The 26,046-nt window shown below is 34.6% G+C and overlaps 2 protein-coding genes and 1 pseudogene across 2 annotated transcripts; 2 read left to right on the top strand and 1 right to left on the bottom strand.

The window, feature by feature from the left end:
- Positions 1-5,122: 5,122 nt before the first annotated feature.
- On the top strand, positions 5,123-16,354 carry LOC114755435 (zinc finger protein BRUTUS-like; annotated as a pseudogene).
- A 2,527-nt stretch (positions 16,355-18,881) lies between these two features.
- LOC114755459 (uncharacterized) lies at positions 18,882-20,185 on the top strand. The gene is made up of 3 exons (XM_028944342.1): positions 18,882-19,694; positions 19,850-19,927; positions 20,048-20,185. Exons 1-3 carry the CDS (start codon positions 18,882-18,884, stop codon positions 20,057-20,059), a joined length of 903 nt encoding a protein of 300 aa, XP_028800175.1. The 3' UTR covers positions 20,060-20,185.
- Positions 20,186-23,169: 2,984 nt separating this feature from the next.
- LOC114755445 (uncharacterized) lies at positions 23,170-24,450 on the bottom strand. Its single transcript, XM_028944325.1, has one exon. The coding sequence runs from the start codon at positions 24,117-24,119 to the stop codon at positions 23,421-23,423; it is 699 nt and encodes a 232-aa protein (XP_028800158.1). The 5' UTR covers positions 24,120-24,450; the 3' UTR covers positions 23,170-23,420.
- Positions 24,451-26,046: the final 1,596 nt, after the last annotated feature.

Raw genomic sequence — 26,046 nt, 5'->3', positions numbered from 1 at the left:
AATAATTATAAATAATCAACTTACATTTTTTTGGCTAAATTTTACAAATTAATTAACATGACTTTATATTTAGAATCAAAGAGAGTACACACAGTATGCTAGCTGCCAACACGTTAAAGATGATAACAAAGCACTAATTATCATATCAAGTTTTTGATTCAATTGTATTACATTGGCTTAAGTAGCACGAAATTATAAATCCAGCCGCATTAGATATTATATGAGCGGAGAGTTTTGTCATCTTTTCTGGTCTTGCCTACTTATTCAATCTTTTTCCTTTTTTGACCAGCTATCTATCCACTTCTTCAATCTAATCCCCGTCAAGTCATGCCGTTATAATGGGGCGGGTAGGTCGAGAATGCCCATTGATCTAATTAGAAAAGAAACTAATAACAAATACCCAATTCAAATTAAAGGACGACTACTACCACATGGGGTGACTATTTTGTGCAAATTGCTCAATATATGCTAATTAAGAAGTGAAAATAATTATCCTAACGTGATATTTTTCTGCCCTAAATATTTCATTCGATCAGCCCTCGAATTTGCTTAAGGAAAATTGAATCCATTTCAGTGAACTACTGCTACGTTGTATTATTTGATACCATGAAACGACATTTGAGGAAGGGAGTTGAATTTCGCTTTTTAAATTAAATATAGTGTTAAGATATATCTAACACCCTAAAACATTTTCTTAGGTACATTCAACATTCTAAAGTATTTTATGATGCATTTAGTATTCTAAAATATTTTTTAGGTAAGTTTAGCAGTATGAAGTATTTTTTTCGCTTTGACACTACATGTATCAAAAAAATATTTTTTGGTGTTAGACACATCTTAAAAAATATTTTAGGATGCCGAATATACTAAAAAATGCTTCACGATGTTGGATATACTTCAAAAAATATTAAATATACTATAAGATATTTTACGATATTAAATGATAGAGCACTAGATATATCTTCATCTTTAAATATAAGGAAATTCAAAACTGACGTTCTCATCCGCTGGATGAGGGGAAGGAAGACGATAAACTTTAGACCCCTTTAGAAGAGTTGAGTTTTGCTTTCTAAATTAAATATTCGGAGCGCGGCCACATCGCAGCAGAAAAAGCAAATTCAAAACTGACGTTCTCATCCGCTGGATTGTGCGAAGCAAAACGATAAACTTTATATCCTTATCATCATCCTGATCACAGCAAAGCCTTTAATTACAAGTTACGTGTACCACCTTAACGATTGTTCCTCTCCACATAATATTCTATTTTTATTTTTCTGCTCAAAAATCAACATTTTTGGATTGAGATTTTCTATACATTTGACTAAAGAAGAGGACCGACTCCCATCTTCATCCCTTTTGCAACATGTCTTTGCCATATATTTCCTCCCCGATGAGCACGCAGTAATTAATTCTACTTATTATGGGATAACCATGGACACATAAATAAAAATGATTCTATAAATAAAGTAATTTATGTAGATGGTAGTTGAAGAAACCCTTATATTTGTCTGGAGAATATTCTAAGACGTCGACGTGGGGTTTGGGGAGAGAAAAATGTAGGAGCGCCACGTAATGGCACCTTCCTGCGTTCATATTTGTCTGCTAGTTTTCAAAGTGCCACCCTCATGTTTAATTTCATCCGTGACCCAACGAGTTTCAGATAGGAAGACGAAAACGAGTTATCAACAAAATACCACCATATATACATAATTTTGTTTTGGCCATTGCCTTTGAACCCATTTTATTATCTACATATATATATAGACTCTGCCTCTCACCATCTCTATTTCTTTAATACTCTTCTAATTTTAAATATAAAACCTAATTAAAAGACTCATTTTTATTTTAAATGTAATACTTTAATTTACTTTGTTTCTTTACAGATTTATAGTTTTCCCCTCAAAGTATTAATTGTTCATCAATATTTTCAAACTTCTTACTAAATTTTATTATTTTTAGCATTAGCATTTGCCATTCACGGATGATTTGGTCATTACACAGTATATTTTTCAAAAATGATTTTAAAGATTATTTTATTATCATTTTTACTATATATTTTTCTTCTTCAGGGATAAATGTTTATACCAAGTACTGTTATTTGAAGTATTCCCATTAGCTAGGGTTTAAGGGTCGTGAATACATAGGGCTTTTCTTTAAATAATTTTTATACTTCTCCGGTTTTAAATATAAGACCTTATATAGTGTATATAATGGTCTTATATTTAGTACTGGAAGAGTATTATATATTATCCCGATTCTAATTATAAGATCTTTTAAGGTCTTATAATTAGAACAGGAAGTAATATTTTTTTTCCACATCGATCAATTTCACTGCAAAAGATTAAAGGAAGAAAGAGATATGCATTCGTCCATTACAACTCTGTAGAAAATATAAATCGGATGTATTTTATATTGATGTTTGGGAAGATTCTTTCGGCCAATGATACCAAATAGTACTCCAGTGTTTAATATAAAATTTAATTTGAGAGTTAATATTTGTTCTATATATAAAATTTATTTCACATGTTTATCAATATTTTTCAAATTAAACCTATTGATGCTCTCTCAACAATAATCAAGTAGGAGAATAAGAGAAATAATTAAGAAAAATACTTAGAGAGTTTTAAAAAAACATATCATAATAATTAATTTAATTAATACTCTTAATCTACTTAAATTAGTTAATTAGATTTTATATTGAGTAGAATAACAAATAAACAACTGGGCAACTGTAAAAGGAGAACGTTTAATTTGAGGTAACGCAACAAAGGCGGAAAAAAAAAGGGAAACGCGAGTGATTACCGCTAAAAGGAAAATGAAAATCTCATTAACAATGAATGTTAAACGTTGACTTTGAACAAAATCATTTCAAATGCGAGAGATTGATTTAAAATAGAAAAAAAATAATTTTTTAGTCTTTCAATTTTTAATTCACTTATAAACTTAATTTTTCAAATATAACTTGGTATAACTTAGTCTTTAAATTTTTTACTAAATTAAAACTTAGTCTTTATCCTTTTATAGTTTTTAGGAAATAATTTTTATTAGTCGAACTCATAAATAGCCATCCTTTATGTAAATTAATAAGCACTTATGTGACTGTCAAATCATTATCTCCCTTATCACCAACCTCTGTTTCTTGACTGCTCTATGAAAGTTCCATCACTCTAATCCTATTGCACCAAATCATGACCAGGAAAAACCATGGCATGCGCATCGCGAATGAACGACTCGGTTTGCGCTGCACCAACCTAATGGACGAATCTCAATCCAGCCACTCAAGAAACAAGTCACGGAAAATATCGGAGTGATCTCGGCCAAGCTTAAATTGCAAATTCAGAACCTACACCGACAATCCCTTATCTCCATTAAAGGAAGGGAAACATAAAATTTGATTTTTTTTTTTTTTAATCAAGGAGGGTTGGGGGTGAAGACAGATAAAACTTAACTTGATGAATCAGTTCAAAATTGAAAATTCTTGAATCAATCAAGTTGAGTAGGGCTTTTAATAGGAAAAATTCCAATAAAATGATTATTAAATTTGCAAAACTCTAAATGGTCATTTAAACTTGTAAAATTCTAATTTAGTCATAGGATTTTGAAATGTTGGGAAATTTACATTATTGACTTTTAGCTCTTTTTTTTTTTTTGGTAAGAGGCTCAAGCCACCCTCTTTGCCCGGTCAACCATTGGACCTCCAACACTGGTGGTCGTCTCCAGAGTTCAGGTGGCCATCGATCGCCGGAGCTCCGGTGGTTGGTCGATGACTGGTCATCCAAGCTCCAGCGGTCGGAAACTATTTTTTTTTTGAATTTTGTCAACTTTAATAATATAGTTAACAAGTTTTTTAATACTATTAACAAGTTCGGTATAGAAGTTAATAACAAATTTTTCAGAAAATTCAAAAAATGATATTTTTACAACTTAAATAATGCAGTTAACAAGTTTTTTAATGCGATTAACAAGTTTGGTATAGTAGTTAATAACAGGTTTTTCAGGAAACTAAAAAAGTGACATATTTACAACTTCAGTAACGCGGTTAACAAGTTTTGTAACGCTATTAACCAGTTCAGTATAGCAGTTAACAATTCTAATAACAAGTTATGTAATGATATTAACAACTCTTATAATCATAGTGACTACCTAATAAATGAAAAAAATTTGATGTACAGGGAGCTAATATTAAAAAATCAACCTTCATAGAAAAATTTTGTTAATAGAGTTATAAAAGTTGTCAATATCATTACATGACTTGTTAACCACGTTACTGAAATTGTACAAATGTCACTTTTTGAATTTTTTAAAAATCTTGTTGTTAACTGCTATATTAAACTTGTTAATAGTATTGTAAAACTTGTTACTTGCGTTACTAAAATTTTAGATATGCCACTTTTTAAATTTTCTAAAAACACTTATTGTTAATTGTTATACTGAACTTGTTAGTAATGTTAAAGAATTTGTTAATTGCATTACTAAAGTTGTAAAAATACTTTTTAAATTTTTTTAAAAATTTGTTGTTAACTGCTATAACGAACTTGTTAATAACGTTAAAGAATTTGTTAACCCCATTATTAAAAATGTAAAAATTTTCAAAAAAAAAAAAGTTATTGGCCACTAAAACTCCAACGACCGGTTATCGGCTGGCTGTCGTAGCTCTGTGACCGGTGGCTACCTGAACTCTGGCGGTGGCAGCCAGTGCCGAAGGTCAAGTGGCCAGTTGGCTAGTAAGGGTGGCTTGAGCCTCTTTCTAACATTTTAAAATTCTAATTTAGTCATTATGATTAAATTAGAATTTTACAAGTTTAAATGACTATTTAAGGTTTTACAAATTTAATGATCATTTTATTGAATTTTTTTTTAATAAATACCATGCTTCTACGGAACGGCATTCATCCTGAATTAAATTTAAAGTGAAAAGGCGAGAATATACGTGCGGCTGGCATGACGGTAAACACGACCGTCACGTGCCCTGGGCTACGGCCAGATATGATATCATCGTCCTACTTGGAACGTTGGATCAACGTGGCAGACCCAACTATATAAGGACGACGAGGCCCCCATATTGAGGGTGACAATTACAAATACCGCCTCTTTTCATTTTCACTCCAAGCCTCAACAAACAGATAGAGCTAACAGAAAAAAAAACACATTAGAGAGAGAAACTGCGAGACTAATCTCGCTTCTTCCATATTTTGAGCATGATAATCTCTTTCTGAAATGTTCTTCGCTGTGTGAATAGGAGGGATAAAGTGCAGCGACAGAGAAACTTCCCCCGAAATAAGGGTGCGAAAAAGTCAGAAGAGACGGAAGAGTATGGCGACGCCGTTGGCTGGACTGCAACACTTGGACGGAGGTGGAGGAGTGGCCGTGCTCTCCAGTTCTGTGAACAAGGCCGATTCTTCCTCCTCCACATCCAATGGTGCCTTGAAGTGCTCCGAATTGGAGTCGCCAATTCTAATTTTCTTATTCTTCCACAAAGCGATTCGGAATGAGCTCGATGCCCTTCACCGATTGGCAATGGCATTTGCCACCGACAATCGCTCTGATATTCAGCCGCTGTTCGAACGCTATCATTTCCTGAGATCAATTTACAGGCACCATTCCAATGCCGAAGATGAGGTGTGGTCTTCAGAATCCATATTCATTTTACATCCGTGAGCTCAAAATTTTGGATTCTATTTCTTATTGAATTGTATAATCGATTTTTATCCCGAGGGAAATGATTTACAAATGAGCATTTTCCGGCCACATGAGGACCGGTTGCTTGAGGTTCTTGCCTATTTTCTATTGATGTATCTAGGTTGCAGTTCGATGGCAAGTAGCATTAACATGGCTCCATTTTTTCAAGAGTTAGGAATTATGATAGACAAACGGGATATTTTGCTTCTCTTTTGAAGTTATATATCACGTTCAAATGTTGATAGATTTAGGTTTTTCGTGTTTCTTAATCTACTATTTCCTTTTGACATTTTAGTTTATCTTTTGATAGAAATAGTTACTCACCAAACGCGAGGGATGGAAATGGAAAAACATTTTGTATTGTCTTGGGCAATTACTACGGGGAGCCAGTTAAGTTTGAAACGGAAAAATATTTCGTGATTGAGGCGTTGGATATGACTTCCTTAATCATAGTGTTGTCTCCTATTTAAGCAGTTCGGTTTCTTGTTCTCGTATTCTCGTTATGTGTCAAGTAAAAAAGTCCTACCGTGATTACTTTCCTAATTTCTTTTCCCTATCGTGATTCAACTCCTAAGTAAATACAGCTTCCTTGAAGCTGTGCCCATTAAATCATGAATCACAAATGAGGAAACCTGGCACATACATTTTAGCGATTGTCGTTGGCTCTTCTCGGGTTAAAATAACTGTTCGCTGTTTTTGTCACTTGGTAGTTACTATTAAACTGATTGAATGCTGATTTATGGCTAAAATGAGATTTTCCAATCTATCTTAGGGAAGTTAAGGAACAGCGACTGGCACATAACACATCTCTTTCTCATCTTTCAATGCATTTTAAAAAAAACAATTAAAATTTTGAACTTTTTTTAAAAAAAAACTTAAAGCTTTAATTAGTATAATTTTCACTTGTAACTGATTTGTCTTCAATAAAGTTTTCTATTGCTATCTTGATATATCCCACTGGCAGCTTACTTAGGTTGTTAAGCCGGTACGCTTATATCTTTCAATCAACTACTAGAGCGCCCGGATTTTTTTTTTTTTTTTAGGTGAGATTTTGGGGGGGGGGGTTGTTGGGTGGGGGAGGAGCCCCTCTGGTTCTTTCCTACCTTTCTGAATGTTGTTGAATTAATTTGGTAATATTGCTCACACTTTTCTGTTATGTTAAAAAGTTCTGACATAAAATATGTGGCTGAATGGAAATGTAGGTGATTTTTCCAGCCCTTGATATACGTGTGAAAAATGTGGCACAGACATATTCCCTCGAACACAAGGGTGAAAGTAATCTTTTTGATCATCTATTTGAGCTGTTAAATTCTACCACCCATAATAATGAAAGTTTCCTGAGAGAGTTAGCATTCTGCACGGGAGCCCTACAGACATCAGTGAGTCAACACATGGCTAAGGAAGAGCAGCAGGTATGTACTTGTTAGTTCTTTCCTTTCATTTGGATTCTTAATGTGATGACTACAAATTGAGATAAGCAAAAGACAGAATATGTTTTTTCCCCTAAATGCTAGAGGAAAAGGATATGGTAATAGAATGTGGTAGACTTGGCACCAACTTAACTGATGTTGTACCTTAAGAAAAGTCAGAAATTTTTTATTTACACATTGATTTTTATTCTGAGAAAATTAAAACATTCTTGTTGAGAATGTTGTCTTGGACCCGTCCTTGAGAATTTTTCCCTAACAGCAACCGTACCTATATAGTATATTCCCTCCAGTACTATTTATAAGGCACGTACAGGAGAGGTTTTGTGGTCCTTTTTTTTTTTTTTTTAAAAGGTATCATATTGATTATTTATCACAACTTCCCCTCTTTACCCCTATTCAACATTGATGTAGGAAAGCATGCAACTTTTTTAAAGATGTATTTATTATGGGCAAAGTAGGAAGCTTATTTAATTTTTAGAGAGTTAGTGAGTTTTAAGGTTTCTCTTGATTCCAGTGACAAATGTTGGAAATGCCCTATAAATAAGACTGGAGGAGGTACATTGCGAGGCTGTACTATAAAGTCAGTTCTTCCAAAGTTATATGTTAAAATTTATCTTTTTAATGAAGTCTTAAACTTCTGGTTAACTATGAAGTATGCAAGATAGTATTTGTTGTCTTTCTGTGTGATGAAAGCCTGCTCTACAGAACTCTCAAGGAGCCTGCATTTTTTTTATTTTTACTCTGCTCTGCCCCCTCGCTCAAGCATTGTAAAATCATCAACTGTAATATCGGAAATGCTATCTTGAATTGGTCAAAGGAAGTAAGGATGAAAGACCCATTGGATGTTGATAATTTATCAAATAAATTTTCAGACCTTATCACATGTTAACAGTTTTCTTGATTCCTAAGAGTGAAGACAAGCGTGTGTTTATGTATTTCAATGAAGATTAAAGACACGCATATAGATGGTTGTAATTCATATAAGGAGAAATTATTCTAATACAGGACAAGGAATCCTCCCCCAAAAAAACTTCTTACACCCATGGAAAGAAAAACAATGCTGCCAATAAACCTGCTGATCACAAGACAAACTGGACCCCCTAGGGAGGCTATTCTCTGACCTCCATAAATATGCCAGGAAGAAAGTTTTATCCAATAACTGCTAAAAAGAATCAAATGGAAGAATTATAGGTAGTTATTATTAGCATGACATAGTGTGTGCCACACTAGATAACAGTATTTTTTGACAGCAACCCAATGGTTGTTATCATTGGCAGATGGCTGGCTCATGACCCCTGTGCCGTTTTTAAGTAGTAAGGCCATTCCCTAGCAGATGATTAGAGTTGTTGACTTATGTTTTACGAGAGCTCTTGAAGGAAGTAACAAGGAATAGAACAATGGCTGCTGAGTTTTTGAAGGAATTTATTTATGAAAGATTGGCTTTTGATTTTAGACACTTTTGTAATGGTTTAAGAAGAAAGAGTGGTTTATGTTATAACATAAATTCTACCTACTCTCTTTAGGGATATGCAGAGATCCCCCAGGTTCCTCTTAAAAAGAAAACAGAATTTATCTGATAAGATCTGGACCATGGAGTCAATTATAAGCAAGACCTGGATCATTGAGAGTAGAAGGAAAAGTGAAAAGAACCAAAAAGGAAGGAAAAAAAAAAAGGAGGATGGTGCATTATTTCTCCAAAAATAATCGGGATCATGAAGGCAAAATTTCAGTTGGATCCTATATGCTGGATTCGTTGATTCAAGCTTGCTTGCTTGCTTGCAAAGTTTTTCAAACTTTCTATACGACTCCAATATCTTAGAACTTTCTCCTTCCACATATTTTGACCTTCATTTGAACTCCAACATTGGGATTTTATTATTAGAAGTTTGAATTGCTCAGGACTATTTGGCGGACTAAATTTTATTCATTCGTTAATTGACAAAAATCTAACTAGGATGAAAACAATGCTTATGATTAATTTTGGGAAAATACTGAAGATTGCTTGTGACTGGAGTTTCCATTTTGTTGTTTCTAAAGGATTTATTGCTAACGTTTATTCATAGTCATGGATTTTGAAAGTAATCAATGCCTCTCTTCTTTTTGGGTATCTGACTTTCTTTTTGTCACCCCCGTCTGGTTGTTGCTGTCAGGTGTTTCCTCTGCTCATTGAAAAGTTCTCTCTTGAAGAACAGGCATCTTTGGTTTGGCAGTTTCTATGCAGTATTCCTGTGAATATGATGGCAGTTTTTCTTCCATGGCTTTCAACATCTATATCACCTGATGAATCTCAGGATCTGCGGAAGTGCTTAGGCAAAATAGTGCCACAGGAAAAGCTTCTTCAGAAGGTATGGCTTTTAGCTGCTGTTTTAGTGCACTGTTTTCTCTCTCTTTCTGTTGTTTTGATTGTTGTTACCCCTTGACCAATACTCAGTCGGAGTTGGGGATTTTATCCAGCTGCTGCTTGACTGCACTTAATATCATATATGATGATGTATCTTATCGCTTTTTGTGGTTGTTCAAGGTTATTTTCACTTGGATGGAAGGGAGAAGTGGTGCTCTTGCAGTTGAAAATTGTGTTGATCATTCTCAGTTTCGAGGTTCTTGTTGCCCACTAACCCACCAGATTGAGACAGTAGAGTGTGCGTGTGAGTTCACAACAACTGGGAAAAGGAAATATTCTGAATCTGGTCTAGATGTTTCTGATATTGGTGGAACACATCCTATAGATGAAATATTGCTGTGGCATGATGCAATAAAAAAGAGTTAAGTGAGATAGTGGTGGAGACCAGGAAGATACAGCTTTGTGGAGATTTTACTATTCTATCAGCTTTTAATGAAAGATTGCAATTTATCTCTGAAGTTTGCATATTTCACAGGTATTAATCTTAACCTTGTTTTATCAATTTTTAGTTTCCTTGAAGCTTCTTATCATGCTTCCTTGATTGACAAACATAACCTTTTTTTTTTAAAAAAAAAATTATCACTTCTTACTTTCATTTGTTTCTCAATCTAATTATTTTGTTATTGTCCATCTTTTCAGCTTTCCACTTTTTCTTTATCATAGATGCATATGCAAGAATATTTGTCCCTGCTTTTGATTTATCGAAGGGACTGGCACACAGATTTAAGAAAATAGGGAATAGAGAAGAGATCCCTGTAAAAAGCCATATTCTCTTGTTCTGCTCACTTTATCCAACTTATTTGTAAAATATTCAAAGGATATATATTGAGATGATACAGAAAAGTATGGCAATTCTATCTATAAGGATAAAAGAGGAAATTCCGATGGATGTTATTGTGGAAGATGCCTAAATGGAGGATTTTTCTATTTTTACATCTTATTAGATAAAGAGTGACAGCATCGTTGTCGAACAAAATTAAAGTGCACTAGAAATATGCAACGAGTTATTATGAAGAACTATTTTATTTCGATGGCAAATATCTACATTTATAATATGAAAATTTGATAAATTCTGTGAATGCAGTATTGCTGAGGACAAGGTTATATTTCCAGCTGTAGATGGTGAATTTTCTTTCTCTCAAGAGCATGCCGAAGAGGAAAGCCAATTTAATGACTTTCGGAGTTTGATTGAAGCTATTCAGAATGAAGAAGCAACATCTAGTTCAGACGTTGAATTTTATTCCAAGTTATGCTCACAAGCTGATCAGATAATGGAAACTATACAAAGACATTTTCATAATGAAGAAGTTCAAGTGAGTTTATATTCACCTTCAGTTTCTGTACGATACATTTTTCTTGTGGCTGGCGTGAAATGTGAATGTGTTTGATAATTGCTGTTGTACTCTGTGATATGAAGATTGACTTGATGGTTGAACTCGAGTGTCATGTATGCTTGGGAATTACCTTACATCTTGTCATGGGTTTGATTAATATGGATAAATTCTGGTATTTATTTGTAGAAATATGTGATGGGAGTTCTTTAAAACTGGGTGCATAACTGATTAATCACTAAGTCTTGACAAGAAAGTTGCAATATTGAAATTACCATTTAATATAATTATTTATGTATTGGTTTTACTCATCTGAAGGTTCTTCCACTTGCTCGGAAGCACTTTAGCTTTGGAAGGCAACGTGAACTTCTATACCAAAGTTTGTGCATGATGCCTTTGAAATTGATTGAACGCGTCCTGCCATGGCTGGTAGGATCATTAACCGAAGATCAAGTGAAGGCATTTTTAAGAAATATGCAATTGGCAGGTTCTATGTTTATCTTATTTTTTTTCCAAACGCTAAAAGAGACAATAAATTGATTTGTTTTATTACCTCTGACTGATTGTCAATCATTCAGCTCCAGCAACAGATTCTGCTCTAGTCACACTCTTCTGTGGTTGGGCTTGCAAGGCTCGTAATGAGGGCTTGTGTTTGTCTTCAAGTGCATTGGGTTGCTGTCCTGCTCAAAGACTTGCTGACATTGAAGAAAATTTTGTCCAGTCATCCTGTCCTTGTGGCACTTCAGCATTATCGGTTAGGGATTACTCATTGCTAGGTGAACTAGATGAGAACAAAAGACCAGTTAAGCGGAGCATATTGGAATTATGCAAGAATGGAGATTTCTCTGAAACTTCAGAGTCTGAAAGTATTGAGAAACAATGTTGTAGTGCGAGGTCTTGTTGCGTACCAGGTTTAGGAGTAAGCAGTAATAATTTGGGGCAAAGCTCTCTTTCTACTGTCAAGTCCTTGCGCTCCCTGTCTTTCAACTCTTCTGCTCCATCTATAAATTCCAGTCTTTTCATATGGGAAACAGATAATAACTCGTGTGATAACTCTGCAGAAAGACCCATTGATACTATATTTAAATTTCACAAAGCTATACGCAAAGATTTGGAGTATTTAGATATTGAGTCTGGAAAACTTAGTCATGGTGATGAGACAATTCTTCGGCAGTTTACTGGAAGATTTCGTCTTTTATGGGGTCTATATAGAGCTCACAGTAATGCTGAAGATGATATCGTATTTTCAGCTCTGGAATCCAAAGAATCACTTCATAATGTGAGTCATTCATACATGCTGGACCATAAGCAGGAAGAAAAATTATTTGAAGATATTTCCCATGTTCTTTCTGAGCTCTCTGTCCTTCATGAAGACTTTCAGATGACCAGTGTGTCTACCGCAACTTCTGATGTCAGTTTTAGAGATAATAACAGAAAGTACAATGAGCTAGCAACTAAACTTCAAGGGATGTGCAAATCCATAAGAGTGACACTGGATCAGCATATTTTTAGGGAAGAGCTTGAGCTCTGGCCATTGTTTGGGAGACATTTTACTGTTGAAGAACAAGACAAGATAGTGGGGCGGATAATTGGGACTACAGGTGCAGAAGTTCTACAATCTATGCTACCGTGGGTAACTTCTGCACTTACTGAGGATGAACAGAACAAAATGATGGATACATGGAAGCAGGCAACAAAAAATACTATGTTCAATGAATGGCTTAATGACTGCTGGAAAGAAAGTCCATCGGCTATATTGCAGAGAGAAACACCAGAGCAAACTGCTTCTCTAAAAGGTTTCTGATACCCTTTATGTCTTTCGTGTTTAGTTGAAGTTGCGATATGCATGATTAATACCTAATGTTTTACTTCTGTCTAGGTACTGAACATCAGGAAAGCATGGACCTGAATGATCAGATGTTCAAGCCAGGTTGGAAAGACATATTCCGGATGAATCAGAATGAGCTTGAGTCAGAGATCCGGAAGGTTTATCAAGATTCAACTCTTGATCCAAGAAGAAAAGCATATCTTGTGCAGAATCTAATGACTAGGTTTATACACTGACCATAACTTGCTATGTATAATTAAGACTGTTAACTGGCTAACTGCACGTTCATCTCTTAGAACCTTATTGTATTGTCTTGAATCCGCAATTGTTGACCAGTTATATGTGTATTGCAGTCGATGGATAGCTGCACAACAAAAGTTACCTAAAGCTAAAGCTGGGGATTCTGCTGATGGGGAAAGAATTGAAGGACGCTCAGCATCATTTCAGGACCAGGAGAAACAAATATTCGGATGTGAACACTATAAAAGAAACTGCAAACTTAGAGCTGCATGCTGTGGCAAGTTGTTTGCATGTAGATTTTGCCATGACAATGTGAGCGATCACTCAATGGATAGGTAAATATTTTATGGTGCCCTTTTGTTTCTTTGTACAACATTTTATTCCACTAACTATTTCTTTGATCAATTGCAGAAAAGCAACTTCAGAAATGATGTGTATGCGTTGCTTGACTATACAGCCAGTTGGGCCAATATGCATGACACCTTCATGTAATGGATTTTCAATGGCCAAATACTATTGCAACATATGCAAATTTTTTGATGATGAAAGGTAGTTTTCTTAGTGCTGAGTTCTTCCTTTAAAAGTCAGGATTTTTAGGATGAAAGCTATATCTCCTTTTTTATGATGACGAAAACTAAATATTCCGTTGCACAAAGTTTAATCCTTTGCAAGGGATCGAATCATCTCTTTCTACTGAAAATGAAGGATAAAATCTAGAGGAGCATAAAAGGCTCAAATTTCATATTGATGTTCATACATACATTCATACATCCACACACACGCACTCTTATTTTATATCCACGAATTTTTTCTTCACTAAAAATATTTTGCTGTTCTTCTCGATGCAATATAGTTGTGGTAGCAAGAGTATGATACAAGTCATGAGAGTGTGCTTTACCTTGTCAACCTTTTTGTCTTTTGAATTTTGTTTTTTAGTTAAAGTCATGTCATTCTTTTTCAGGAATGTATATCACTGCCCATTTTGCAATTTGTGCCGTGTGGGGAGGGGGCTTGGGATTGATTATTTTCATTGTATGAAATGCAACTGCTGCCTGGGGATGAAATCGGCATCTCACAAGTGCCTGGAGAAAGGGTTAGAAATGAATTGCCCTATTTGCTGTGACTTCTTATTTACATCAAGTGCTACAGTCAGAGCTCTACCTTGTGGTCATTATATGCATTCAGCTTGCTTTCAGGTCTGTTTCTGGCCCATTTTAGGTTTTAAACCTTCCCTTAAAGCAAGATATTCGTCTTCTATTATTATTTTTTTAACTTTTAATAAGAAGAATTCTAAGAGGTTTGAGGTTCACAGATTCATACTTATACTTTCCCAACAATGTAGGCTTACACTTGTAGTCACTACACGTGTCCAATCTGCAGCAAATCATTGGGTGACATGGCGGTGAGAACTAAAAAGACTTCCTTTGTAGATCATCACTGTCAAGTTTGATCTTATGCATTATATGCTTTCAAATTTTTATTAATTTTTTTTTTAATGAAGAATCAATCATGATGGTGGACGGGCACAAGAAAACAAACTTTTTTTTTTGGGGGGGGGGGGGAGGCAACTCACCCCGCTTAGTAAAACACACCATAATTAGTTGTTTCTCCTTCTACCCAGGTTTACTTTGGCATGCTTGATGCTTTATTGGCTGCTGAGGAGCTCCCAGAAGAGTACAGGGGCCGTTATCAGGTTTGTTGTATACTGTATTTTATTTTATTTTATTTTATTTTTTGCCAACGTTGTTGTACACTGTATCTACATCTACTTTTGCTTCTCTTGCACAGCTGCTGGGGAGCTTTTTTCCTTGCTAAAATTTATGCGTTTATCAAAAGACAAATGAATTAAGAATGTTGAATTATGGTTATCAAATCACAACATGCGTTTCAAATTGGTTAGAATGTTTTAAATTCTTGTAACAGAAGATAAAGTAACAAGTTAAAAAATAGCTTACCGTATAAAATATATGTATGTCTTAGAAATTGCATAACATAAGGTGAATTTGAGTTAAGAAAAGTATTTTATCAGTTTATTAGCTCATCAGAGATAAATGTGTAATCAATCAATTCTTGAAATGGCCCCGAGTAAACATTCCTCTGTTTTCTTTATAAGAGACACAGTCCATCCTCAACTATTATACAAACCTGCCAGGCTGCCATACCAACTCATTCTTCCAGAAAGATCAATCTATATCAAGTAGGAAACCGATCTACAATGGTAAAAGGCAGAGGCACTCATTTGCTCCTGTGTAAAGAAGTTTAACTTGCTTAGAGAGGGCATTTGAGTCACAAAGGGAGCCCTGTGTTCTGGGTGCAGGGCCAGTGGAGGAGGAATCCTGGTCACTGTTGCGGTTAGAGTCTCTAGCTTATATGTGTGAGGGAGGGAGGCGGACAAGAGAGAGTGCTAAAGAGCTTCTCGTGTGTTACATTGGGTTTCTAGTTCCGGAAAAGCTGAGAGAGAAACTTTGGAGACTATTAACATTCAGGTTGGATTGAGTTGCAATGCTGGCCAACTTTCACAATTCGGGATTTCTAAATTCATAGTTTAGGACCGTGTCTAATTCAGGTCAGATTCATATACTTGGTTTCGTCACTTGGTGTAAATTGTTAGATTTTGACAACCAGTAGAATCGAAATGACTAATGAAATGACATATTTCTCTCTTAGGCTGTGATTTTTTTGGTAGTTTTTGAGACGTGTAAATTTCACTAGAATCATCTGCTGAAATGCTTCATTCTAATCATTTTTTGCAATACTTGTACAAATTTTTTTTAACTCTGCCTCCAATATCACCGTACCAGAGGAGGTTTCAACTATATGAATGGGGTGAAATAAAATACACAAGATTGGTCATTCTTAATGGTATAATAATTTGTTTTGGTTGTAATTGCAATGCAGGACATACTTTGCAATGACTGCGAACGAAAGGGGTGTTCTCCCTTCCACTGGCTGTATCACAAATGTGAATTTTGTGGCTCTTACAATACCCGTGTGATCAAGACGGAGCCATCAAATTCCCGTTGCTCTTAGTCTCACTTGTGACAAAAGGCGCTTGACACGGTCTGTAAATAGTTGTATAGCCTATTCAATTTTCCCTCAATTAGTAACGTGGTCCTCCTTTTATGTTATACGCAATGGAGTGAGTGTAGAGGCCTTTAATGAGTAATCTTCTCGTGAGCCGAAGATAGATGCGCGAAATCAATTTTATAGCTGTCTATTGTCATGTACAGGCTATCTTGAGTACTTTCCTTTATTCAATATGTATTTTTGCATCTCCCTTCTATCTCCTTTTTCTCTTTATTCTTCAGATCAATAATTAAAGCTTGTTAAGGTGTGACATAATACATTGCATTTGTTTCAAAGAGATGTATTAATACATGATGCTCAGGACCAAGGAGCATAAGCTGCTATTAATATTTTAATAACGTATGCTCTCATTTGGCAATGAGCATGGTTGGAGGCTTGGAGCCTTATAGCTTAAATGACAACTAGTGCCTAAAATTTTTTTAAATGCGAGTTTGAGAGTTTGAACCCTCTATAAAAAGTATACGAGTGCATGAGTTATGGTTAAAATAGAGTACTGGGTGGGTGAGTTATGGTTAGATAGTTTTAGCAATGAGCATATAGTTCAGCTGGTAGAAAGATATGCTAGCTTAATCAATGATATTGAATTTGATGTTTGGATACACAACTACCTTAAATACTTAGAATTTTGCTATTTTTGTGGCTTTTATTTTTGGTTAAGATGCATCTAACATCTGAATTATTTGTTTAGGTGTATTTAATACCTCACTGTATTTTATGATATATCTAGTATCATAAACTGTCTTTTTAAGTACATTTAGTGCCGTGAAATATTTTTTAGTGCATTAATTTCTAAATTATTTGTTCAAGGTGCATCTTGCATCTTAAAATATTTTTTGCGGCATCTAGTACTAGTGGGGAAAAATATACTTTAAAATATTAGATACATTATAAAATATTTTATGATGCTAGATATGTTGAAAAAATGTTTTGAAGAGTTGGATGCAAGTTTAATCTCCCCAACACGCCCCGCCGCTTTTTTTTTTTTTTTTGTTCCCATTCAAAGGGGCTTAAGATCATTACCAACGTATGGGACATGTCCAAAATGGATGTGGCGGTCGAGCACATCACCAGCGCTGAACTGCTATTGCCAAGGAACTTGATCGGACCATCATTACCTTGGGTGAGCTTGTCTTATTATTGAATTTTTAATTTCAATATTAAAATAGAGGCATTAATGTGGCTCGCTAGCCGCTATACCCACACAAAGTCCGATAGAAAAATACTTAGCCATGCCCAAAAAAATGGCTTAAAAGAATATTGAGCAATTTTTTGGCAGAACTACTTGTTGAGCAAGATCAGACATTGAACACAGTATGCCGTGCTGCTCATTTGCAAAGATATATATATATATATATATATATATAATTTTATATACGAATATAATACACAGATATTGTCATGCTATACTTTTTTTGGTTCCTTATTTTTAATGGATCATAGATGATTAGATTTCATTTATTTTCTTTTTGTTCAAGTAAGGATAATAGGTTAACACCTATTGCATTGTGTTTAATTACGGAATTGAGGTGGAATTATGTGGACTACCGACATTTATATTTATTCTTTTGGTGTATTACAAATTGTGGATTGTGGAATATATTTGATGTTTAAAATATTATTACCTTTAATCCTAATTATAAAACCTTATTGATAATCTATAAATAAAGTCTTATAATTAGGACCGGAGGTAGTATTGGTTAGGTATTGACTGAATTTTATTCGTATATAAATTATAGGCAAGATGTCTCTATTTGAACACAAAAGCCTATCTTGCCCAGTTCGTCTTTACTAAACCCAAAATAACTCTAGTTTCTCACAAGCATGGGCAGGTAGCGGGTTGCAAAATACAATCCATTTATCTTTCAGGTTGAGCATTAGGTGGGAGTTATGTCATGTCCAGGTTTGTCCATTTACAAGCCTAATTAAAATATTAATATTATTTTATTTACTAGTCTTGAAAATTTATTAGCTTGTTAACAAACTATTGGTTGAAGTGGTAAGCAGCATCACTTTTATAAAGAGAAGAACACAAATTCAAATTTCAAAAAATTACCACTTCTAATTCTTAATATAAGAGTCAGTTTGACTTTTAATTTGATCATAAATATAATATTCTAATCTATTTTATTTATCATATTTATCCGTTTTTTCTAAACTAGTTCTTGTAATAGATACGCGTGTTACAAGTTTTATTAAATAGTAATTCCAGCTAATACACATGATTAGTAAGAGTATTTTAGAAAAAAAATAACACTTATATATTACAAATAACTAACTTAATAAACTTCCTTAATCTACTCAAATTAATCAACTATCCCTTATATTAAAAGCTGGAAGTACTACATTTTTTTAAAAAAGATAAAAATCTTTGCATTGTAAGCCTTGAAAAAAATTAATCTCAAATTCAAAGTAACTTGAATAGTGGTGGGTGCTCGTTTTATCACCTACTAATGAAAGAATGCTCATCTCTTTCAAATTTTGATCCTACTTGCCTTAAAAATCCTTTTCGAATTCTTTTCAATATGGTTTGCACATGTCAACAGCTTTTAAGTTTAAATATACGAAAAAAATAAATTATTCATCCCTGAGTAAACATTTCTAAATCTAATTTATTAATATTTGCTCATGTGGCTTCCGCGGCGAGAGTCTGGCTTTAATGGCACGAAAATATCCTCCAAGTGAGATCACTTCTCTAGTCTTACCAAAAAAAATTAAATCTGAACCTTTTATATTTGAATGAATGGTTCAGATTTAATTATTAGTACTCACCACTTTGATGATGATCTCGTTCCTCTCTTATATATACTTGAGAGCTGGCGCTTTGAATAGAAAAGGAAGTTTCTGATTCTTTTTCTCTTTCCGTGGGAAGCATGAAACCCTTAGATATGGAGCCTGAAACATCACCACGGCCACCGCGTAACAATCAATTGCTGTTCCGATTGAGGAACAATCATTCTACTCCAGTTTTCAATCCTCCGACGCAAGCCTCATTCGAGGATTCATATCAGAACTTGGATACCCAGAAAGATGCTGAGAAACCCATCGAGGTGATTCCGGAGAAGCCTACGATCGACGGCGACGTAGTGGCGGCAAAGAAGCTGGAGGTTCCGTTTGCTGAAGAAACGGCGGTCGTTGAGAGCGTAAAGTCTTGTTTGTGTAACAAGGAAAGAGCCATGTTTCCGATTATTATTTTATCGAGATTGAACAAGGAGATGGAAGGTGATTTATTGACCTTTAAGAGAGGAATGCCTCCGAGGAACACTAACAGAGTTAGTAGTCCTCCAACGCAAACATCATTCGACGATCCAGAACAGAAATTCGATTCCGAGAAAGATGCAGAAAATGTCATCGTCGACGCTATTCGCGAGAAGCCCACGACCGACGACGACGAGGAAGACGAAGAAGCGGCGGCGAAGAAGCGGAAAGTTTCGTTTGCTGACGAAACGGCAGCCAATGCGACTGTTAAGCCTTGGAACTTGAGGTCGAGGAATAAAAAACCTACGTGTTCGTCGCAGCCGCCGATGAAGTTGAGTGAAGCAGATAAGGAGAATTCAGACGAAGTGAAGAACCAAATAATAGTCAATTTTTCGATTACTGTATCGAACAAGAAGAAAGAAGAAGATTTCTTGGCCTTTACTGGGAAAAAGCCCTCCGGAAGGCCTAAGCGGAGGCCCCGCAATGTGCAGAAGGCGATAGATGTAAGACCGTACATTCATTCTTGAGTTCAAATTTATTGACTCTGCTTGTCTTCTTTTTCTGTTCTTTGAAGGACAAAATACGAAAACCCTACTTGATCAGTATTAAAGTACTTGATTTTTGTTCTAACTTTATCATTCTTGTTTAACTTTTACAGCGTATTACACCAGCATTTGAAATAGAAGAGATCATTGATGGAATCATACGAAGGTCGAGATTGCTCCATAATCATGAGGTGAAGTTGAGTGTTTGATGTTCTCTAATACATGTTGTTGGTTTTTCCAACTGTTACATGTTCACTAACCATAGCATCTGACTCATTTTCTTGGCGGGGACGCCATTGATGCCAAGCTAGGCAGTAGAGTAAAGGGAGACTTTATTGTTGAAACGAAAAATCTTGAGGGATATTTGTCAGCTGCCGTAGTTGCAGATGCCTAAACATCTATTTAGAAAACCTGGGCTGTTTCACATTTGTTGGGGATCAAATTTGTCATGTTCTTTCTTCGCACAATATATCTTGGTGATTGAATTATCATTGTTGTTCTTCTTCTTTTTGTTATATACATATATATATATATATATATATATATTTCATAACTTGCGCACTCATTACAACACTTCAAAAAAGAATTCAATTTACAGTCTCACTTTTACGCTATGTTTGGCTCGACGGAGGGAAGGGAGGGGAGGGATTTTAATCAAGGGAAGGGGAGGGGAGGGTAGCTACAAAGGGGAGGGGAGGGGGGAGGGAGGGAGGGATTTTAATGATCTCCTGTTTGGATTGATTGGAGGGGAGGGGAGGGAGCAATTTTAATAATACCTTATTTTGTTCTAATAAAAAATTGACTACTTTAGCCTCATAAAATTTAAATGAATTTTCTCACTTTTTATTTTGTTAAGATATAACTATATATATAATACAATTCACTAATTTTGATTTACAAGATACAGTCACACACTTATAGAATATCAAGACAAAAACTCACAAGTGATAGATTTCAATCAGAGAAAAGACCTTGAAGGTGAAAGAAAATACCAACGGCCTCTTAGAATTAGAAGAAGAGAAAAAAAGTTTACAAATGCTTACTAATTTTGGAGATAATTATCTTAATAACCTCTTATTAGATGCTCAAAAGAACTCTCTTATGTAGAAATGTTTATGACTGATTAGAAGTTAACAAATCAAAAGGGCATATAAGGAATTAAAATATCATCTCTCGTCTCCCCTCCAAAAAACCCTACTTTTGGAGGGGAGGCTAGAAGGGAAGGGGAGGGGAGAAAAACCCCTCCCCTCTTTAAAAAACATCTTAACCAAACGAGGGGAGGGGAGGAGCTCCCCTCCCCTCCTAAAAAATTATACCAGCCAAACAAGGGGAGGGGAGCAACTTCCCTCCCCTCCCCTCCAAAAACCCCGTACCAAACATAGCGTTAAGAAAACCTCCAACTCTGTACGATACGAGACTTCCTTTCCATTTTATGAGCTATATAGTACATCATCTTATTTCATGAAGTCGTTTTAATTTACGCAGTTAATTTCTTACGGAATGTGGTATCTACATAATAAACTGTTCGATTAAATGACAACTTAAAACAACCAACTGGAATGAAAATCCAAAAAAAAAAAAAACAATCTATAAGGGAATATTTTCTTTTCCCCCTAATAATCATATAGCGGAATATCTTTCAAAAATAAATAATTTCAGATTTAGATCTAGATGTTGCTTCTTAAAAAATTCATTAGACTATTTATCTGGAATATAGATTGAAAAAAACTTTTATTTTAATTAGATTGATTTAAATTTAAATTATAATATTTTAAATATTGTTCATTATACAGGGGAAAATTAAATATTTTAATCACCTAAAGTTAACTCATCAAATGATAAAAATTTAAATAAAATTCGTTTAAATATTTCCTATTACCTGTACGTCAAATAAATGAGGATTGAAAATCATCTATGAATATCTATCTGTAATCTTTTTTTTCTTTTTTTTGCCAACAATATCTATCTGTAATCAAATACCAAGGAAGAGTCCTGTTATTCCCATCAACACGTTAACCAATAGCTTGCTTACATTGCAGTCATTCTATATTGTTGTTTCATTGGAGGCTTAGTTTCGATCTATTTCTTTTTTTTATCATTAACATATTCGGAGAAAATATATTTTTTAAAAAAATTTAAAATAAATGAATTATATATGCACACCTCATAAATATAACAAAATTTATTTATGTCCTCTATCCAATTATCCGTCTAGCTTATCCTTTAGGAGATATTTGATAACTGTTTGGTTTAGCTTGAAAAACAAAACACTTTTGGATCATACGAGATGAATATGTTAGCTAGTTGGGAGATTTTTTTTTCCTTGTGAAGTGCAAAAGTAATTGTTTAGTCACTGTAATTTTATTAACGCATAAAACTCTAAAGTATTTTAAGTATTCTGGTAGGAAAAAAAAAGGGTATTTTAAGTATGCAACGAATCTGCATCATCAAGTGCAGCCAGAGAGATCCATTGAATTCAAACAAAAAACCCATCAACTCCAACCCTATAAATATAATTCCAAATTTTACTGAAATGCATAATAATCAAAGAATAGTCCATACTCCACATGATCAAGTCAAGTAAGGTGATAGCAAACTGCTGCTATTAGAGACAAAAATGTTAGTTAAATAATAATGATGTTGGTCATCATTGACTAAACCCCTCCTAATCACTGAAACTGCCACGTAATCCCATTTTCAATAATTCAGACAAAAACATCAATTAATGAAGCAGACACATCCATTTAATTGAATTTGTTCCGCTCTTGTATATATATCCTCACCATCTGTTTCTGATCTCTCCTTCCAATCATTGTCTCTTACTGTAACCCAATTAAATTTGCTTCATTCTGTAATATGCTCAATTCGTCTCTTTCTTTTCCTTATCAGAAACTAACATAATAATTTTGTTAGCAAAATTTTATGTTAGTTATCACTGAATTTTTTAACTTTTTCTCTAAGAATGTAAGTTTTAATTTTAATCTCTTCCCTTCCTGGAAAATCTAATTCCTTCCTCTGTTTTCCCTCCGCTAAACTAAGCAACTTGGTCTTCTGCAGTGCTGGATGGGCAATATTAAATCAATTTATTCATTCCGATTATTAATTTTAACACTTCGATTTGGTGTAAAATTATTCTCTTTTCTATATTTATTTCATGTTTTCCCTCTCTTTCTTGTATCATTAACAAAATAAAATATAAAAAGTCAACACTTCTCATATCATCAGTTTGCAATTTTTATCATCAAGGTATAATAAATTCAGGCAACAGTTATACTTTTAGATGCTCCCTTCCCTCATTATTACAAGATAGTTAACTCATTAAGTCTGTCTTAAATTAAATAAATCTTTTTAACTTTATACCTATTAACAGGATTTTTAAGGGGTGTGAAAAATACAAGTCATGTATATAAGCAACAAGAGCAAAATTGGCATAAAAGTGTCAATGATTCTCTAAATGACTTGTATTAATCCTTAGAAAGACGTCGCTTGGAGGGAATGTATAGTTATATGAAATAAGAGATTTTTTCACCAAAAAAAAAAGAGAGATTTAATTTGAGAAATTATATGAGTGCTGGAATCCAAACAAGTTAATATTTCTGGTAATCCAAGAACAAGACAGAGTCCATGGCAAGCAGGAAGTAATGAAAGCCAGATGATTAGATTCACAACTACATACAAAATGACTCAGTTCTTAGTCTTTTTAACCTTCCTAGCTCGTAAAATGGATCCCAAGTTAAATAAACTGGCACTACCCTTAGAGATGCAAGGAGTTGGAATGTTTAGAACAGGACTAACTCGGAGACCATCGCCATAATAAGATCCTCCATAGGCCTTACCTGAACCAGATTTCTGCACAGGATATGATGAAGACCCTCCATGACCCTTCCCATTATCCCTAGAGTTCGTTCTCTTTGGATTTGTCGCTGAACCAGTAGAGTTACTCCGTGGCAGAGAAGACGACGAGGAGAACAAGCTTTTCTTTGTGTCACAATTGAGACTTCTGCTCCTGGCAAATCCCCAGAAGGATCTGGAATGAGGTTCTCTGGTGCTCTGTTTCTTGGTTTTCTCAACAGGGGATGAACACGGGCGGGGAGGGAGTCTAGTGTAAGGAGGTTCACCACGAAGAGTATGTTTTTTTGTGGTGGGTTGGTTTTGAATTTGAGTCGGAACGATGACGCCATTGGAGAAAAGCTCATCTGCAGAGGATGATTCAGAGTGAAAGCTGTTTCTGGTAATGCTGAACTCGAACTCCAACTCAGAATTTGAGTCCATCATCGTCATCAGCGAGGCGTCCCGGCGAGGAGGATCGACATGGTGGTTGATAGGCGAAACTGGCAGGTCATTGGAGAAAGAAAGACGAGGAGGGCTTGTCTCAGAGCACATAACCACACGCAGATTTTATGATTGAAAAGGGGGTGGTTTGAGGTTTGAAAAAATTGTGCCTTTTTCTGATTTCAAAGTCAAAAAGTGAGAGAGGAAAAGAGAGGATTATGTTGGGCGTCTGGGTGGGAAAAAAAGAAGAGCAGATGTTTTCCTTTTATCTGAGAATTGGAGGAGGCGGAGGAAGAAGAAGAAGAAAAGGAGACTGGCTGTTCTTCTCTGAAAATGAAGCAGATGGATTTTTTTGCCTAACATTGTTTGGAGGCAGTGACAAAACGTGGGACAGAGGATACGTCACTTTGGAAGAGAACATGTTGTCTAGGCCGACATGGAAATTGTTAAAAGGAAAAAAAATGGACACTTCCAATTAATTTGTTTATACTTGTTCAATGATAAACGATGTTAATTCTCAAAATTTCAATATTACGGTTCAAAAAAAAAACACTTGAAAAACGCTGGACTTGAAAATTTTGACAGAAGAAATGGGGAATGTCGTTCCTAATGAAATTCGCATTTGGTTATTTCATTTGTACTTTAATTAATTATTATGTTTTTGCCAAACTATTTGTACTTTAATTATTGACCGGTACAGGTTATGCAAAATTATCAATTGAACTTTGCATCATTTTCACAGGCGCACACAAAATTTACGTGTAAAAATTAATCCGTTGTGAATTTAGAAAGATGCCAATAATCTTCTCTTAAATTTCAAAATTTAAACCTAATCAACCCATGATTAGTATCGTGCTTAAACAACAAAAAAAACATATTATAGTGATTATGATGAATGATTGCATAGAATAGAATGCAAAATAATGAGAAAAAGTTAGGCATGATTAGAGGAATGTAAGAGGAACCACAATCAAGTTATGCTGAAATGAAGGAATGATATTTGGAGAGTTTGTCTTGAAAACAAGCAGCCAAAAAAGACTTGTTCCACAAGATAACATGTTAGACTTTTGAGGCTTCTCCTATCTTAACCACTAATGAAGTCATTTGTTGCTTTTCACATCATTTAATCAAATTATTTATTCTATTTATTTTATTTATTGAAGGTAAGGGAACATTGTCTCATCTCTGTGCAAGGAATCACAATTTGCTGTGGAATAATTTATCAAATTAGGTGGGCAAGTAATGTCAAATAATGATCTTTCGTCCTCTTTTTGTTCAAAGCAGCTACCTTTCTTTCTATTCTATTTGGTCCATTTCTTGTGGATGATGACCTCACAAAAAGTTAATTTTGATTTGTCCATGGTCATATTTTTTTATGACACAAATATATAATTCATGTTGGATTTTGAATAATCATGACCATGAGGATGGACCAAGTCATCTTTTTGTTTTTTTCCCCCTTTGGAAATACAGTAACTAAATTATTTGAATTTAGGGGCCATCGGGTCTACGTGTTTTTGTCCAAGCTCAAAATCTTGAAAGTATTTCTGGAAAAATTATGAACACTGTAAAAAAATTGCGCAGTAATATAGCACATAATATCTTCTAGAACTTGTGAAGTGCTTTCTTTTTCATATTCAATGTGAAGTCATTCGTTAGTATAAGTTGAGAAATTGTTTTGACCTAACATTAACTTAACATCTATTCTTAATAAAAATGGTAATATTGCAATAATTTTGGAGGATCATGTATGATATAATTTCACAATTTTCTTTAACATGTCCATAGCTCCTACAGATATAATTTCAGTTTTAAAAAAAAACACTTTATCCTTTTTTAAAGAAAGATACAAATACAGAAACGGAGATTTTTTTTCATTGAATGTATGGTACCAACTTGAATTATTGGATCCACACACTTTATGTCTATTTCTTAATGCTTGATGAGATGGAAATTTAATTTGTTTTTTGATGCTCAATACTTGCCACAACATGCGACCCCACCCACACCCACCATCTCTTGTGAAATTTTCAAAATG

Source organism: Neltuma alba, unplaced genomic scaffold (genome assembly GCF_004799145.2).
Source record: "Neltuma alba isolate B1F8T4 unplaced genomic scaffold, ASM479914v2 tig00010270_pilon, whole genome shotgun sequence".
Lineage (NCBI taxonomy): Eukaryota > Viridiplantae > Streptophyta > Magnoliopsida > Fabales > Fabaceae > Neltuma > Neltuma alba.
The sequence above is the reverse complement of the archived record's forward strand: the minus strand, read 5'-3'. Positions and strand labels throughout refer to the sequence as shown.

Coding starts and splice junctions, on each gene's coding strand:
- LOC114755445 (XM_028944325.1), bottom strand. CDS start 24,119: ATGTGCTCTGAGACAAGCCCTCCTCGTCTTTCTTTCTCCAATGACCTG.
- LOC114755459 (XM_028944342.1), top strand. CDS start 18,882: ATGGAGCCTGAAACATCACCACGGCCACCGCGTAACAATCAATTGCTG. Junction 19,695..19,849: donor ATGTGCAGAAGGCGATAGAT/GTAAGACCGTAC, acceptor TAACTTTTACAG/CGTATTACACCAGCATTTGA.